The sequence below is a fragment of the Brachypodium distachyon genome, chromosome 3 (genome assembly GCF_000005505.3).
Source record: "Brachypodium distachyon strain Bd21 chromosome 3, Brachypodium_distachyon_v3.0, whole genome shotgun sequence".
Taxonomy (NCBI): domain Eukaryota; kingdom Viridiplantae; phylum Streptophyta; class Magnoliopsida; order Poales; family Poaceae; genus Brachypodium; species Brachypodium distachyon.
In genome coordinates this window covers 9,367,170-9,384,356 of record NC_016133.3, presented here as the reverse complement: position 1 = coordinate 9,384,356, position 17,187 = coordinate 9,367,170, and the positions used below count along the sequence as shown (strand labels likewise).

The 17,187-nt window shown below is 45.8% G+C and overlaps 3 protein-coding genes across 3 annotated transcripts; 1 reads left to right on the top strand and 2 right to left on the bottom strand.

Moving 5' to 3' along the window:
- Window positions 1-6,445: 6,445 nt before the first annotated feature.
- LOC100836964 lies at window positions 6,446-8,902 on the bottom strand. Its single transcript, XM_003571190.2, has 4 exons — window positions 8,746-8,902; window positions 8,581-8,661; window positions 7,484-7,815; window positions 6,446-6,925 (listed from the first exon to the last, which is right to left on the bottom strand). The coding sequence occupies exons 1-4, from the start codon at window positions 8,900-8,902 to the stop codon at window positions 6,446-6,448; spliced, it is 1,050 nt and encodes a 349-aa protein (XP_003571238.2).
- Window positions 8,903-11,907: 3,005 nt separating this feature from the next.
- Window positions 11,908-14,510, bottom strand: LOC100836651. Its single transcript, XM_014900445.2, has 9 exons — window positions 14,428-14,510; window positions 14,300-14,353; window positions 13,793-13,886; window positions 13,507-13,650; window positions 13,335-13,409; window positions 13,128-13,259; window positions 12,769-13,026; window positions 12,454-12,621; window positions 11,908-12,348 (listed from the first exon to the last, which is right to left on the bottom strand). Exons 1-9 carry the CDS (start codon window positions 14,508-14,510, stop codon window positions 12,325-12,327), a joined length of 1,032 nt encoding a protein of 343 aa, XP_014755931.1. The 3' UTR covers window positions 11,908-12,324.
- A 155-nt stretch (window positions 14,511-14,665) lies between these two features.
- On the top strand, window positions 14,666-15,478 carry LOC100822454 (oligosaccharyltransferase complex subunit ostc). Its single transcript, XM_014900034.2, has one exon. The coding sequence runs from the start codon at window positions 14,750-14,752 to the stop codon at window positions 15,278-15,280; it is 531 nt and encodes a 176-aa protein (XP_014755520.1). The 5' UTR covers window positions 14,666-14,749; the 3' UTR covers window positions 15,281-15,478.
- The last annotated feature ends 1,709 nt before the right edge of the window (window positions 15,479-17,187 follow it).

Genomic DNA, 17,187 nt, shown 5'->3' with positions numbered 1-17,187 from the left:
GACCTGAGGTTATCGCACAATCCGAGTTGTGGATCACCAACTTAGGTTCTGTCAAACGTCGTTCCGTAACAGGGCAGTTATAAAGGCAGAGTTCGGGTTGACTGAGAATCAAGCTGTGTGATGTGGATAACCAAGATGGGATTTTGCCCCTCCGACTGGAGAGATATTCTCTGGGCCCTCTCGAGTGATATGATTCGGGAAGCATGGCCATGCGCGACTTGGTTAACTGTTAACCGGGTCGATCGACTAAGAGTTAGTCGGATGAATCGTATATCACGGATCGAGAAGAGAGTTGAACTATTAAAGGGATGACGATTAATCGCCTATAGTTCGACAAGGTATATCGTGAGGCAAAAGGGACTAAGACGTATGTCACATTGGAAGGTACGTCGTCATGACTCGATGGTACTTGGGAGTCGGCACGTTCTGCTAGGAGCCGCTACCGATTGATCGATTGTGAGTCGGACTCCAATCGTGTCCAAGTCGCCATGAGCCTGCGGGGTCACACACTTAAGAGCGGGAGCAAATATTTGGTCGGGTTGGACCCGAACTGGAATTGGGCTGACAATGCGAGTTGGACTCGCAGGGTGGATGGGCCACAAGGCTTGGAGCCCACTTCCACTCGATATATAAGCAGGGGCGTGGGATGCCTAAGGGGCACGGTTTTTCCACTCTCATGCGTTGAGAACCCTAGCCCGATTCAGTTCAACCGTCGCACCGGACCTAGCAGTCCGCCGCCGGAGCTCCTCCTCGCACGTGTGGATACCGGCAGAGGTGCTGTACGTTCAGCACTTCGACGATCGCGGGATTGGATCGGCTGGATCGGATCGAGGGACTGCACTGCATCAAGGCGCCGCATCGATAATCCGCAACTGCGCGTCTAGTGGTAATCCTCGTGGCCTTCTACCTCGGCTAGATCTTGGGAGTTCGCGTAGGAAAAGTTTTTTGTTTATCTCTACGCGCCCCTTCACCCCCCCCCCCCGCATATTGCGTCCAACGGTAGGCCATATGGGGGGGGGGGGCACCCTCTTCGTTTGTGGCCCAGCTGCGACCCAGCCACACCCCCTAAAGAGCGGCCCCAAAGTACAATTCAAACATAAAATTTTGGCTGCCGGTGACGACGGCGATGGTGACGACGATGAGCTCCCTTGGCTGCCGCCGCTCTAGTACGGGCCGGAATGAGGAAATGGCACCGCCTTGCCAGCTATGGTCGCGGCCATCTGTGCCGAGGCCGCGACCCTCTACGCGTCCATCTGCCGGGCCAGGACGATGTTCCTTTCCTTGGCTTTCTTCTACCGACCTCGGCGGGTGGCATTCTCGACTGCACAGCGGGTGCAATCCGCGACCCATTCGGCGGTGCTCATCCCAGGTGGACGCTCGGCCTTCGATCTCTTCGACGATGCGTCGTCGGGCGCCTTGAAACGAGGCGCTGCATACCTCTTCGGCGGCATGGCTTTGGAGCGGCAGTGGCGTCTGTGGAGAATGGGGGGAAATGGCGGGATTGGGCATCCAGGCGGGGGAAAGTGGAGGGAAAAAGTAGGGGCCGGCGAAAATTTGGAGGGAAGTTTGTATTATCTCGTCGACAGGGGTGGCCCGCCTTGCTTTTCGGCTTGAGCCGGTGCCCCCCACCCCCCCCCCTTCCAGTTGGGTGTGGTCTGGGGGAGCCAGCAAAATTCCTGGGCCGCGCCGGCTACTTTATAGAATTGGGGAGGGGGCTGGGTTGGTGTTTCGGTGTCGACGCCCCCATTTGGCTTTTGGGGGGCCTTTAGGGAGGGGGGGAGGGCTGGAGATGCTCTTAGGCTTGCAAACATTAAATGACTTCCACGGAAATTAAGATTCGTTGTTTGCTTGGAACCTGAAGGAAATACTTGAGTGTAAAAGAGAATATTACCCATTCAACGCGTGAGAAGGCGTAGACTTGTTGAAATAGGCTCGCCACAACCGCCCTGCTCGATCCATTTCATGTTCAGGTTTGTCTTGTCCAGTTCTGCGGCTTAACGGAAACCATATCAAGCGCACTTTTCCAAATTGAAGCCACAACGAGCGGAAATCAAGAACAGGCACACAAGATCGAAAAACCAGAGCAACTCTAAATTCCTAAACGCCCGAGGAACCACTTTGATTGCAATTGACTGTGGTGCATTTGACCATGGCAAGCGGCGTCAGTGCCATGGGCGCTCTGGTTGGCGGCGACGAGTACAGCAGCGGCACGTCGTCGTTGTGGGCGGCGGCAGCATGGCATCACTGGCAGCCAGGCTCAGGCGCTTGTGTTTTGGTCGCCCTGTGCCAAGGAGCTTTTCAGGTCACTTGCCGAAAATGGAAAACGGTGTGGTATCTTCATATACGCTATTGATACGAACTAAAATATACTTACAGCTCGTTTGGCACCTAGGATTTCATTTCATTTGGTAGAAATGAAATGAATTCAAATTTTCCACAAGATTTCATTTGGTTGAAATGAATTCCAAATTCAAAAATCATGTTTGGCTACCACATGAATTCATAAAATGAAATGAATTCCATCCCCTGTTTGGCTGCCATTGCCAACATGACTTTTGCAATATTAAAAATTCAGGCCAGTATTATGATTTGCCCTGTTTGGCTGCCATTTTCAACTTGAACTTTGCAATATTAAAAATTCAGGCCTTTATTATGCTTAGTCGCAGCACATAAACTTGAACTCATAACACAAAATGCAATATTCAGATTCACATATAACTCCAAAGGCTACCAAGATTGTTAAGTTCCCAACTTACTCATACATAGAAAGTAGTTGGTTCACAAGTGAGGTATGAAAGACAAGAGGCTACAACTTCACAAAACACAATCAAGTTTCACAAACAACCAAGTATCATAAAGATTGAATCTTTGTGTAACAGCCCAAGAGCAACATTTACATTTAAGCCCTTTGTGTGGACCTGTTTGTAATTTAATTCTTGTTGCATAACATTTTACACTTGCATCCATGTCATGTCATCACTTCTTTGTTTCACATCAAATTTGAAAATTACATCTTAACTTGTGGTTTGAAATCTTGTTGTTTGAATTTGCTAGAAGATTCAAATATGAATCATCCTTCTTTGAGTTTGGATTCCTTTTCCTACATTTTACAAATGATATTCAAATGGGTTTTGTTTTAAACCTTTAACCCCATTTGAATATTTCCAAATGCTAGTACCATATTTGAATTCTCCTACTTCTGAACTTTTCAAAATGGTATTTGAAGTTTGAATCCGAAACTATTTGTAAAAGAGAAAACAGAAAAAGGGAAAAGGAAAAAGAAAAAGAGAAAGAAAAACCTACCTGCTTACCTTTCGGCCCGAGTCGGCCCCGCAGCCGCCTCGGCCCAGCTTCGCGCGCGCCCGCTGCGCGACGGCCGAACCAAGAAGAACTGCGCGCTTCACCTTGCTCGCCCAGAGCTGCTCTTCGTCTGGACGCGAGGAATCGACCAGAGATCGCCTACGTCGTCGCCTAGCTCCTCTTCTTCAACTCCGGCCACCGACGACTCTTCTTCACATTCCGGTGACGGCGAGCCTTCCCTCGGACCATCTCGTGCACGGTGAGCTCCGCCTCATCGTTGTGCATCTGTCGCTCCCTTCCCCTCCCTCTAGAACTCTCTGTAGCGCTAGGACGACGAAACCACGCCCTGGGCGCCGCCGGCGAGCTTCGGCTCCGTGCCGTGCACGCGTGCCAGAGGGACTTGTGTGGTGGCCGTCGAGCCACCTTGCCCTTTGTGGAATTCTCCAAAGAAAAGGCCACGCCTTTACCTGTTGCGCCGCTTGTTTGTGGTCGCCGGCGTCGTGCAAGTCCATGGCTGCTGCGGCCAGCGCAAGGCGAGCTTTTCTTTAGTTCTTAAGAAATGGAGCACGTGGACCTACAAGATCCGTGTCTTACCCCAGTGGCTTACCCCGTTCTGTTCAGATCCATGCGACGCGGGTTCGTATCCTCATGGGCGCGAGGTAAAACTCCATTTTTTTGGGATTTACCGGCCACTGACATGTGCGCCCCACGGATCCACCTGCCAGCGGCTAGGTCTACGGGCGCGTCCGGTGGAACAAGTCCACGCGCCTATGCCGCGTCAGCGCCACGTCAGCAAGCCCGGGTCCACACATCAATGACCGTGGCTAGGACCTGACCGGTGTCTGTTGGTTTTTCTTTTTGGTTTCTGTTTTAAAATTCCAGAAATGCTTAAATCTTGTTTAATTCATAGTAATTGCATGCTATATCCAAATTGGGCAAACCATATATGTTTTGGAATCAGAAAAATGCAAGGAATTTAACTGTGCAGTTAGATTTACACTTTGTGGTTTCAAATTTCAAATATGTCCAAGATTTGAAATTCAAACATACGAACTTGTGTAGCTCCTAGTTTAGAATTGGTAATGAAGTTGAACCTTCTGTAAAAATGTGAATTATTCCTTTGAACCGGTACTTTATGACCATGTTACTGTTTAATATATTTGAGAAAAGTGTAACCACTGTTACCATCCATCTTACCATCTAATGGATAATCTATTTCACTAAATGCCTAGAACTCTTGTTTAAATTGAATGCATCATTCTATCACATGCCATGTCATGTTGTATTGTACATTGCACCTATTGATTGTTACCTTATTTGTGTATTCGGTGATTTGGTTCTTTACGATAGCGACTCCGACTTACTCCGTCGATGATCCGGTTTCCCACACTTCTTCGGATCCCCTCTCTCGGTGCCCAGCGACCGAGAATTCAGGCAAGCAGCCATTCCTTGAACAAGTTGATTATACCCAATGCCTCTCCCTCATTCTTGCATTAAGTTACGTTCTCAGTTCTTATCACGATGCCTCTAGGAATTGCATAGCTTTAGTCAGCTCTACTCAGATGCCTGTTGTCTTGTTCATTATCCTGTCACCATGTCACATGTTTGTTATTGCCCTAGTTGATCATTAGAAGTCTTGCTTAGCTTGCTTGTCTAGTGTCCTTACTTGGGGTTATTCGGTTGCTACATCCACATGCTACTTTCTGTATTCAATCGCAATTATTAAACTGTGACATGTTATTACCTGCACAAGGCAACGATGGGAGGCCGTGCTAACGCATTGGTGTTTTGTTCCATTGGCGCCGACCTAAGGACTGAGTTCTCGTTTTCGCCGACCCAAGAAACTTCGCTCTAACCGCTCGTGGGAGAATATATGGGTTCCCCCTCGGCTTAGTACTCGTTTCATAGCTCTTCCAGGGGCCACATAGTTCGGGCGTTCCATTTGACATATCGCCTATACACTGGTGTTGTGTTTGGAGATTTGTTGGTATTATGCATACATATAGGATTGCGGCACTAGTCTGGAGTGGTCATTCTACGGACACCGAACCACTACCAGCTGTCCATGCAACTCTTGAGTCCGTACGACGCTTCGGCCGGGCTCTCGTTTCGGATTAGACTCAGTTGGGTGGTCCCCTGGATTAGTTGTGGGACTTGGGAACGTCGTGTCGCTCAATCCTGCCAGCACATGCTTTTGCATGTGTTCCGTGCTAATGGCGTCAAGGGTTGGACGAACGTGTACGGGTAAATTGGCACACCCTGCAGGGATAAATCTTTCGGAAAGCCATATCCGCGGTTATGGACGACTTGGTTGGTCATTACTTGATCATAGAGAACTCATAACATTTAATTAACTTAATCTCTTAAACTTGAGTAGTAATTAGCCTTAATCATGGATATGCTTAAAACTGCTTAAGTGCGAGTGCCTTTGGATCATTTCCTCACAAGGGGTTGAGGGGGTGATAAGAGGTTGTGTTTGTTTGGTGTTAGTTGTTAGAAGATCACCTCACTTGGTAGACGCTTCTCATCCTCTAATTAGACGATGTCATTAGTGTGTCTCTCCAGATATATTGCTGCCGCATAACCCCACCATATTATCCATCCTTTGAGACCTGTTGCATATCTAGTTTAGATCTCCCGTGAGTCTTGCGAGTACTTTGTACTCAGTTGCTTTGCAATGTTGTTTTCTCCAGAGTTTCCGGAGGAACAGATGAGTGGTTACTTCGTGGAGTTCGACGACGATAGCTTCGACATTTAGCCAGAAGATTCCAGAGCAGGGTTCTGAGAACTTGTGGCGGGCTCTCCTTTTCCAGTTTCAGCCTCTTAGGCAATAATTGTAATTTGTCCATACTCGGGCCTAATTTGCTTCCGCTGGTGTAATGATGATTGTGGACATGTGTCCGTGAGTTGTAATAACTTGGTATTTTGCTCCATGTAAGAGCTTAACTTAATTCTTGTGTCTTAGAGTGATGTAATGATATCATTGTTGTTCCAACCTGCGGTGAACACATTGCGTGTATGTTGTGAAGTGTTCATCGTAGGGAGGCACTGGGACTTGATTTATGCGCAAGTTAGCATTTGGAGCTAAATTGCATAAATTCAGTCTCGGGGTCTCACACTTTGCTTCGATTCAACAAGGAAGATCTTACGGATTGACTTGCTTCAAGATCCACTTCTTTTTCATTCCACCAGGCAAGGCTTGAAGGGACTTGAACTTGTGGTCATTGGAAACAAGAATTTCGTAAGCTGCTAGCACATCATCCTCACCCAATCCTGGTATTGCATCAAGAGCAGCTAAGATTTCTTCAGGGGATGCAGGTTTTGGAGGGGGCTCGCACACATCAGCTTGAAAAGCAGCAGTGAAGTTGTCCAGTTTCTCACCAAGCATGGAAGCAATAGAGTCATCTGATCTATACCTTTTCTTCTTTCGATCTCCATCGACTTGAGTGGATGAGGTAGCGTCAGTGTCCTTGCTGTTGTTACCATTCTCTGCAGCCATTTCTGCTGCACTTTCAGCCGCAGTCCTAGCTCCAGCTCCGTTAGCACGATCCTTCGAGTAGACTAAGCTAATCATGTCCCAAAACTTAATAGTCTTGTGTCGATATGAAGTTGCATCTTTGTTTGCCTGAAAATAACAACAAATGAAGCATATGATAAGGAGATGCTGCTGCAAGTATGATGCGGTCAAAATAAAATGAAAACATGAATTGGCCGATATTTGACTAGAAAATTCTTTAAAAAAAATCCACAAAGTTATAAATGACTAATCATGAGATCTGGGAAAGTTTCATGTCATTTGGTTCAGTATTTTGAAAAATATGAGCTTTCGAAGGTTCAGCCCTAATTTGACCGAAATTTGACAGTTTTTTGAAACTTTCCAGAAAATTCTGAAAAAAATCCACAAAGTTATAAATGACTAATCATGAGATCTGGGAAAGTTTCAGCTCATCTGGTTCAGTATTTTGAAAAATATGAGCTTTCGAAGGTTCAGCCCTGATTTGACCGAAAGTTGACAGTTTTTTCTAACTTTCCAGATAATTCTGAAAAAAATCCACAAATTTATAAATGACTAATCATGAGATCTGGGAAAGTTTCATGTCATTTGGTTCAGTATTTTGAAAAATATGAGCTCGTGAAGGTTCAGCCCTGAATATGGGGAAGATGGATCGTGAAGAAATGTTACGTGGACATAAGTATTCCATACATCATCACTGTCAACAGAGATCTTGTTGTTATCCCAGTCCCAACCAAAACCACTCTGAGAGAGCATTTTGCTTATGATAGCATGGTACTTATCAAAAGTTTTGCTCCTTGATATAATATTCTCCATCGTAATTTCCATTTCACACTTCTCTCTCACATTCTTGACAGCAGCTATGTACACACGAGGTTTCCATCCATTCTGAGCACGATCTCCCTTGTTGTAACGTTCAACAAAGACATCCAACAAAGCTTTGTCCATTGAATCCGACCAAGTTAGGTAGCCTGTACCTCCTTTTTTCCTAGACTCCATACCTACAACAGCAAGAATATCATGAGATTTAATGGCAGCAACTTAGAAAGAGAGAGAATAACTAAATTTGACAGATATGAAACATACCAAGTATATATTAAAAAAAAGACTGTACAACAATCAATCGAAGTCAAGCATTTGCTCTCCTAGCTTGATAATCTACCCACATCTGATTAGCTAAGGTATCTCCGAAATTGTTCCACACGGTAGTTGACTCAACATGCCTAATCGTATCATGCTCGTCTTGGTCTTCGATGGCAGCATTGTTTATCTCATTGTCCACTTGCTGTAACATTATGTAATCCATCTCTCTTTGTCTACCAGTTAGGAAGTTATGCAAGATGCAACAAGCATTGATGACACGAATCTGCCATGAAGTTAGTATGGCATGTTAACACAAGAACAAAAGAACCCAACAAAAAGATACAATTAACTAGATGATACCTGATTTCTTATTCCAAAGAAGGAACTAGTCCTCACAAAAGCCCATCTCATCTTTATAAAAGCAAAAATCCTTTCAACTACATTCCTAGCAGATGCATGCCATAGGTTATATAGCTCTCTTGGAGTTTGTGGATTAATTCCATTGGCAGCCCACTCTTTCAAGTGATACCGCACATACCTGTATGGAGCAAGAAAGCCTGGACCGTTTGTGTATCCAGCATCTACTAGATAGTATTTCCCTAATGTTTATGAAAATTAGCCCATATTAGATTTCAGTTGAAATATCTAGTTGGAAGTTGTATCATACAAAGATAGAAAATTACCACTTGGAACTTTAAAAGCATCTTGCCTTAACATTGCATCTCGCAACACTCGTGAATCTGATGCTGAACCTTCATATCTAGCTAATAAATACACAAACTTCATGCTTCGGTCACATACACCCAGCACATTTGTGGTTATCTGATGCTTCCTATTCCTATATCTACCTAGCTTGCGAGCTGCAACACGGACCCTGACATGTGTGCCATCTAAAGCTCCAAGCCCATCTGGGAACCACTTCCAAACATTGTCCTGGGGTAGTTCAGTAGCAGGGTCCGGCAACTTGATGAATTCACGAGATAGGGAAAGGATAGCTCCTAACATCTCATTGAAGTGTCTACTAATTGTCTCAAGTGTCCACTTATAGGTGCTACGGATTAACCTATACTTCATGCCATGGCCAACAACAAGGAGAAAAATGGTTAAGGCTTCTTCAACAGACACATAGAAGGTGTCTCTCAAGCCAGCCTTTTCACGCAAGAATGCACATAAGTCAGAGAAGGACCGTTTGGTCAACGTAGAGTATCGTAGCAATATTGATTAGGACCCTCATAGATGTTTCTAAGCATATATTTCCTATATCTAATATCAGCCTCGTCCTCACTGAAGTCTCCAAGCTCTACAATTCTTCTTCTACAATAGATATGTTGAGCCTTGCAACTACAGAAACAAAGAACCCGGCTACTGCCCTTTTCCTTTTTTTCCTCCTCTCATGATATAGTTCTACCGATAGATCTGCCATCTACAATACCTATAAAGAATACATAAATAACAAAATAGCCTAGCATGCAATTGACTAGCTAGTACTACAAAATAGGAGATGCAATCAGCTTTCAGTACATGATAGGTGCTCACCTTGTTGACTTTCACTCTGTAGATTATAAGGGTCAGGAATAGGACTCCAGGATGGTGGAGGTTCCCCCTCACCTACTCTGATTGGGGGTGGAGGATTCTGCAAAACATCAAGTATGCGCAATCTGAGATGAGCTCTTTGCCACACAGATCAATGCATGACCATTTTTCGAATGCCAACACAAGAAAATAGCCATTCAGCATGTTGATTTTACTAGTAGATGCATAAGAATTCCAGTGCTATAACAGATAGAGAAAAAGTTATGAGCAACTAGCTAATTAGATATTACGGCCATGAAGTAGAAACAAAAAAAACATATAAAGATGCCTCAAAAACGACCATATCAAATTAACACAAAACATACGAATGTTGGATCTAATTAAACAAAGAGAACTAACACGAACCATCATCTGCCATAAGTCATTCCATGGCTCATCTTTGCTCAATCCACACAAAAACTAAAGAACAACAACCTAAGGAGGAAGCAGAACGTAGCCACTATCCTGTTGGCTTGTGTGTATAAATAGGTTGGCTGATCTAGAGTTTAGAACTGATGCTTCTATACTGCTATAAGTGAGAAATTCCACTGGAATAACAAGAAAAAAAATCACAAGTCTGTTGTACCATCAGTTTTCTAAATTTGGTGAGGCAAACTCATCCACCAACTGTATGTTTCACATCTATACTTGAGAAAGGAACCATTGAACTCACCAACAAGGCAAGAATTTGTTACCAAAAAAAGAAAAAAAAATCTCACTGACACCTCACAAACAAAGAGGAGAACTTACAGGAGAGAACGTCGAAGGACATGGCCAGCAAAGAGGAAGTCACCTTGCCTTCGCCCTGGAGGTTGCCTTGCGCGTCGCCGTAGTTGCAGGTTGATCAAAGGGGAGGACCCCGACTTGCGGCTGCATGCGTGGTTGATTAGGGTTAGGGTTCTGAGATGAATAAGAGATACAGAGGCATTGGAGGAGAGGAGAGGTGGAGGAGGAGACTTACCTACGGATGAGGTTAGATCCACAACGGAGATCACTGGAGGCGGGACGGAATCAAGCAGGCGGCAATAGGAGCTCGAGGGGGAAGGGATGTATGGAGAAGAGGACTGGAAGAGTAGGGAGGCGGGAGGCGGGAAAGGGGGCGGAGATGATTCCATTCACTGGCAGCAGCAAGGGTCACCGGCGGCAGGGAGGACGAGCACCATGGCGGTGGCAGGGAGGGTGAGGAGAACGGTCGGGGGAGAGGAAGGAGCTGGGTCGGGGGAGAGAGCAACATGAAATCCGGAAGAATGACGGCCTCGAGAGGGGAATTGGATTTAGGTATCGCAGGATTCCCTGGAATCAGTGATTGAATTCCAAGGCCCAATTCTGTGGCTGCCAGACTTGTTTGGTCCGGAATTGCGAAATGAATTCCACGATTCTCGGCCCAATTCATGGATGCCAAACGAGCTGTTACTCCCTTCTTAAATTCTTTTGAACTAAAACCACAACAAGAATTTAGGAACGGAGGGTATAGAGAATTGCCGAGAACATGAACAACAGGTAGCAAAGGAACATGTGCATTTTGTTACATCTCTAGGAACAACTAGGTGTAGATCAATCGGGGTAGGGATAGGGTTTCTTTGTTCAAGTAATGGATTCGGGACGAGAACAGGAAGAAAGAGAGAGAGAGACGGAAGGGGAAGAGTACCTTCTACCTGGCTTGACGATGCGGCATTGGACGACATGACGGCGAGCGGCGGCGAGGAAGTGACGTCCGGTGGCGGCGCTTCCCGTTACTCCTGCGCGGAACCCTAGATCGGTAGGGGGTGTTTGGTGGGGTGTGTGGCACAACGACGAACCTTGTGTTGCGTGTCGCCGGCCCCCACCTCTTTATATTGCGCAGTGTAACAGGGGCCCGCCAACCATAGTGGATTGGGCGCCCCCGATCAGGACGTTGTAGATCTAAGGGGCCGGTGGGCCTAACGGCCCACTCGGGAGGAGATCATCCTAACACATTTCAGTCGCAAAAAGAAAGAAAGAAAGAAAGAAAGAAAGAAAGAAAGAGGAACAGACAGATTGATCATCGAGTAGCAGTAGCTAGATCAGCCAGACCCGATCAATCCTTTGCGGCCAGAGATCTAAGTACCTAACATGAACATGTTCACACAGGTAGGAAGCATGATCTACCTTCTGAACAAATACCAAAAGAAATACAGCAGGAATCCTAGTTTTCCAATAGTTGTCGTTCATCAGAACAAAAAAAATGAAAGTTCATCCATAACATTTGTTGGAAGCTCAACTTTTCTGAACGTAGCCTTTATTTTCAGAAGACCTACCTCTGAATTTTCTGGAAGCTTGTAAACAATCAGTCGAAAGCTTTATGGTTACCGATCAAGCTAAAGTAGTACTGTTTCATGCTAGCTTGTAATTTTCAGAATTCCAGTGATTTTTGACGAAGCAAGAGCCATGTATACTTGCAACCTCCAATCATGTTTTAATAAACAAGTTCAATAACAACAACATTTACACGATCATACTGGAAACAATCACATACATCTCAAGTATGCCAATAAAAATATAGTAAAGATTGGCCTGATTTTCTCACAAAGTAGATACTAAAAACTAACACAGTTGTTCATAAACGGATAATTGCTAAGTGAATTGTACAGCCTTGTAGAGGGAGGATATTGCAGCAGGTAACTACATTCCTGCTGGAACCAGTAACTCAGTATTTATGCAAAGTTTTGTAGGTATCACTTCAGTCGACACATCATTCACTTTTCCACATGGACAGTGAAGATGAAGAATAAAAGAATATAAAGGAAAATTATCCACATGAACTGCATCTATCAAGAAAAATCATGTCTGTCAACGCCCCCATTTTGGTTTTGCAACACTTGATCCATTTCCCTTCACTAATCACCTGGAAGCTTACTAGCCTGCATTTTCAGAGAAAGTTCAACCAGCGTTTCACCCATTAATTAAGCAAACTAAGGCATACAAATGAGGAGAATAAAAATGAGATCAAGGAGGTGATGTCTAACCATGCACTGAATTGAGCAATACTCCTTATCCTCGTTGATACCATTGTCGCACTCACTACAAGACTTGGGCCATCGCTCTGAATTCAACTGCTTCGGCCGCGTCAACGGCACGTCAACTATGAAGTCTACTAGCACTAGCACCCCACCATCCATGTCCTTCCTAGTGCTCTGCAAGGTTTGGCAAAGATGGATAATGCATGGACATATAGAAGATTATGCAATAGCATGGAGAGAGCGTCAATACTCCCACCGTTAGAGGTTGTAGGGATGTATACAGTAACTCCACTGACAACTTTTATTGGGGAAATCACTGACCTGAACGGCACCCAAGCAGTCAAGCCACCTGGTATTGGACCACTCCGAGCCGATGCCTGCTGGGAACCGTACGACAAGACCGCCTTCACTTTCTATGACCGCGACAGTAAAGTGATTGCCGTGATGCTCACACACTTGATAACCGAATGGGGCATGGCATTCCAGGCAGAATCTGTTCCATCGGTGTCTGGGTATGAATGGACGCTTCAAGAGTCCTTGCACCCGCCACATCCAATTGCTATACGGGTTCTCCTTGTGCTGCCGTGAACAATTTCCGTTGAGGTGGATCAAGAAACCAAGAACCATGCAAGTCAAGAAGGCTACGAATGACCTCGATGGATAGGATTAGTATCACCTACTTTGCAGCAGATAGAGCAGAAAGTGTATGGTTCGGCGACCTCGTGGTGGCAATCTCTGTAGCCGCACGACTTATCCCCACCGAGCAGCGGCTCCGGCCTGGGATGAATGAGCACCGACCCTGGAATGTCTGGCTGCACAGAAACAACAAAGCTTAGAGGCGACGATGTCACCAAGAAAACGTTCTTGAGCAAACTGCACATGCTCACCTGGATGTCAGTGCAGTCATAGAACTTGTTAACGTCCCCCAGTCTGACAAGGAGCAGTTCCCCCGGGTGCATGACCTGACCCGCAAGAACCGCAATGACATATTAGGAAGTGATCAAGAAGTTCTTCAATTCTCCACGAAGTGGAAACCGATCGATGGTTCAAGAGACGAACCTGGAATATGTTATCGTGGTCATTGTGCCCATGGCAGGTGGACACGGGGCAGCAACGCTCGCAGAAGCCTTCTGTGGAGGCGGCGCAGAAGTAGTAGGCCTCGCATAGCTCCCGGAAGTCGGAGCTTGCCAGTTTCTTGACCCACTGCGTAATCCCAAGAAGATGAGATGAGACACCAGGGAGGTGCAAGTTGCCAAGAGCCGAGGTGTTTCTTGATGCCGCAAGAACAAGAAGTGAGATGAAGAAATGCAGATTGAAGAGAGGTCATAGGTTGTGTCGTGCGTGCCTTCAGGGGATTCTTCTCGTCCTCCTCGAGGCAAAAGTCGCAGAAGAGGCGTTCATTACCGACGAAGTCCTTCTCGTCCTTGTTGCGGCAGTGCCTGCATACAGACATACAGGAGCATGGAATGCTTAGCATGACAGGATTGGCAGAAATTTGCAATGCTGAGCAAAACTAAAACAGAAAAGGAAGAATCCAGGGGAAGATAGAAGGCATGCGGCAGAGATGGGCGTACTTGTGCTGCCAGGAGAGGCAACGGAAGCACTGAAACATTTTATCTTCCATGCCAGAACCGCCGCACTTAGTGCAGACCTTACCGGCCATGGCTGTGGAGGCGGGGACACGGGGTGGAGGAGAGAGGCGAGAGGAAGAACATAGAAGCAGAGCAAGCAGAAGAAGAGGGAGAGGCTTTTCTTGACGGGGATACGAATATTTATCTACAGTCGGCGGTTTGATCTCGTGGAGCATATAAACACCAACTACTTATACAGGCCACAGGTGGGGAATATGTACCATGGTGGCGTCGTCGCCGGTCGCCTCTCCCGTGGGCCGTGGCGCGTCGTGGCGCTGGCGCATGGCCAAGATCAACGCCGCCGCCGAAGAGCCCCGAAAGCAGCCAACGCTCCCAGACCCTGTCTCGCATTCGCCGGCGAAAGGCCTCTGGGGGGCCGCCGCCGCCTATGGGAAGCACCGCGGCAACAGAGAGCACACGCGCCGCCGCCATCATCGCCTGTTTGGTCTTTGGAGTAATGGGGAATTTGCCGATAGGAAGAAGCCGCGGCTGCTTGTAAGGGTTTTTGATGATGCGCTTTAAGATTGGTGCAAGTAGGGTGACGTGGATGCATCTTATGAGGGGACTTCAGTACTTCACCAGCGCAGCAAGTCTTGGTCAGCTGGTGCGGCCAGGCCCGAGAAAGAGAACTCCACAGAATCCCCAAATCTCCCAAACCCCGGCGAGACGCCATGGCCCCCAGATCGGAGCACGCCGCCGGCAGCGCGGCCGCGCAGGTCCACGGATCCGAGTTCGAATCCATGGATCCCCTCTTCCACGTCCTCCGCGTGGTCCCCTTCTCCTTCCTCCAGCCGCCACGCACCCGCCTCAAGGTGCCGTCCAACCTCGCGCTCCCTTCCCCCATGACCGTGTTCTCCCTCATCCTGCTCACCTACTTTGCCGTCGTCTCGGGCCTCGTCTACGACGTCATCGTCGAACCCCCCGGCATCGGGAGCTCCCAGGACCCCGCCACCGGCGCCGTCCGCCCAGTCGTCTTCCTCCCCGGCCGCGTCAACGGCCAGTACATCATCGAGGGCCTCTCCTCCGGCTTCATGTTCCTCCTCGGAGGCGTCGGGATCATCCTCCTCGACCTCGCCGTCGACCGCACCAGGCCTCGGAGCCTCCGAATCTCGTTCGCCGGCTCCGGTATCGCTGCCGTCGTCATCGCATACGCCATGGCCATGCTCTTCCTCCGCATCAAGATACCCGGCTACCTCTGGTGAGGCCGAAAAAATCTTACCAACTTCTTCATCATGTCAGATCCCCAAGATATCTCGCTCTACCTCTAGATCTATATGCAGTTGTGTTGATGGCTCTGGTGTACAATTTAGATTTATGTTGTCATAGGATTCTGGATGATCTTAAATTTTAAAATTATATGGTCTGAGGATTATCTACTTCAAATGACACTGAACTGTTTTCTTTGTTCTGTATTTGGGATTGCGTGATACTGCTTCTATCTAGATATATTTTCTGTGATCTACTGTATTAGACTAGTCATAGTGCAAGTAACTTAGGTAGTTACATATGTGCTAACTAGGCATTTTTGTGACATGGCATGGTAATAAATGAAGAAAGAGAGGGAGGTGGTAACTTATAACATCACACAAATCAAGACAAGATGAGTCTACAAAATAATTAATGACATAATGCAAGACACCACATATAAGTTACCACCCACTATGGAGGTAGTAACTTAGACTAATGACATATGCATGTTACCACTCTAAGTTACTCCCCACTATGACCAGCCATAGTGTAATTTAAGAGACTCGCCAGTAATTGGTTTGTGTCCATTGGATATCCTTGGGATTAGCATCATAGGAAGTTAGGAACATTAGTTAGGCCCCTCTAATCTCATATATTTTGGATTTGCACAATCTGTTCATCTATTCCAAATCTCTGTTACATTATTAGGATATATCATTATTAGGGCATTGCACTAAGGATATTTTCATTCTACATTCTTGAAATTGGTGATATGCAAGACTACTTTTTACTTAGCTAATTAACCGTGCATTTATTCTACATTCTACATTCTTGAAATTGGTGATATGCAAGACTACTTTTTACTTAGCTACTTTTTATTCTACATTCTTGAAATTGTGATTGCATGATAATGCTTCTATCTAGATATATTTTCTGTGATCTACTGTATTAGTGTAATCTAAGAGACTCGCCAGTAATTGGTTTGTTTCCATTGGATATCCTTTGGTATTAGGATCATAGGAACATTAGTTGACTATGAGGCTCCTCATATATTCTGGATTTGCCCGATATATTCATCCATTCCAAATCTGTTGCATTATTAGGATATTTTTATTAGGGAATTACACTAAGGATATTTTTGTTTTTATGCCTGAAATTGGTGACACGCAGGACTACTCTTTACTTAGCTAATTAACCGTACATTGCTTTTTGTGTTCTTGGGGTTGTCTTTTATGCTATTCGAGTACCCCTTAGTATAATTAGTGATGCTAATGCAAAAACTATGTGCTTATATTTGCTAGCCGTCTTCTTGGTGTGCTTAGGTTGTTTCTAATACCTAAGGCTAGGCGTTCACTACATTGAATAATGGTCTGGGGACTTGTAGTGTGTGGTTTCTATTTTAAATCTCAAGCTTCATGTTAATTTCATAGAAAAAATTGAACTAATCTGTAGCAGTTTGTAAAGGAAAGATCTCTAATAACTTTAAACTTTTGGGGGAATTGTTTCATCAGCTAATACGTCATTGGAAAGAAACTGCTTTTACCAAAGAGATTATGGATCCAGTATGCAATAAACCGATATGCACTAAGGAGACTTTTTGGAACTCCTACTTTTAACATTTGGGGGGGGGCTGAAAACAATCACTAACCGGTACTCCCTCCATTCCACAAAACACCTCATATAGATTTGTGCACTTGGATCAAGATAGTCGTTTCTAGTGCCTGATCACTCATATTGGATTAAGAGTAAATGGGTGTGAGCAGTTATTGGCCAGGTGTTGGAGCCAAGAGAAAAATTAGGTATATTATGGAACAAATGAGAAAAAAATTGTATGAGCCTATGAGGTGTTTTGTGGACGGAGGGACCATGCACTTGTTTGCAAATGCTGTATCTACCACTTGAGTTTGCATGTGTGTTTTTT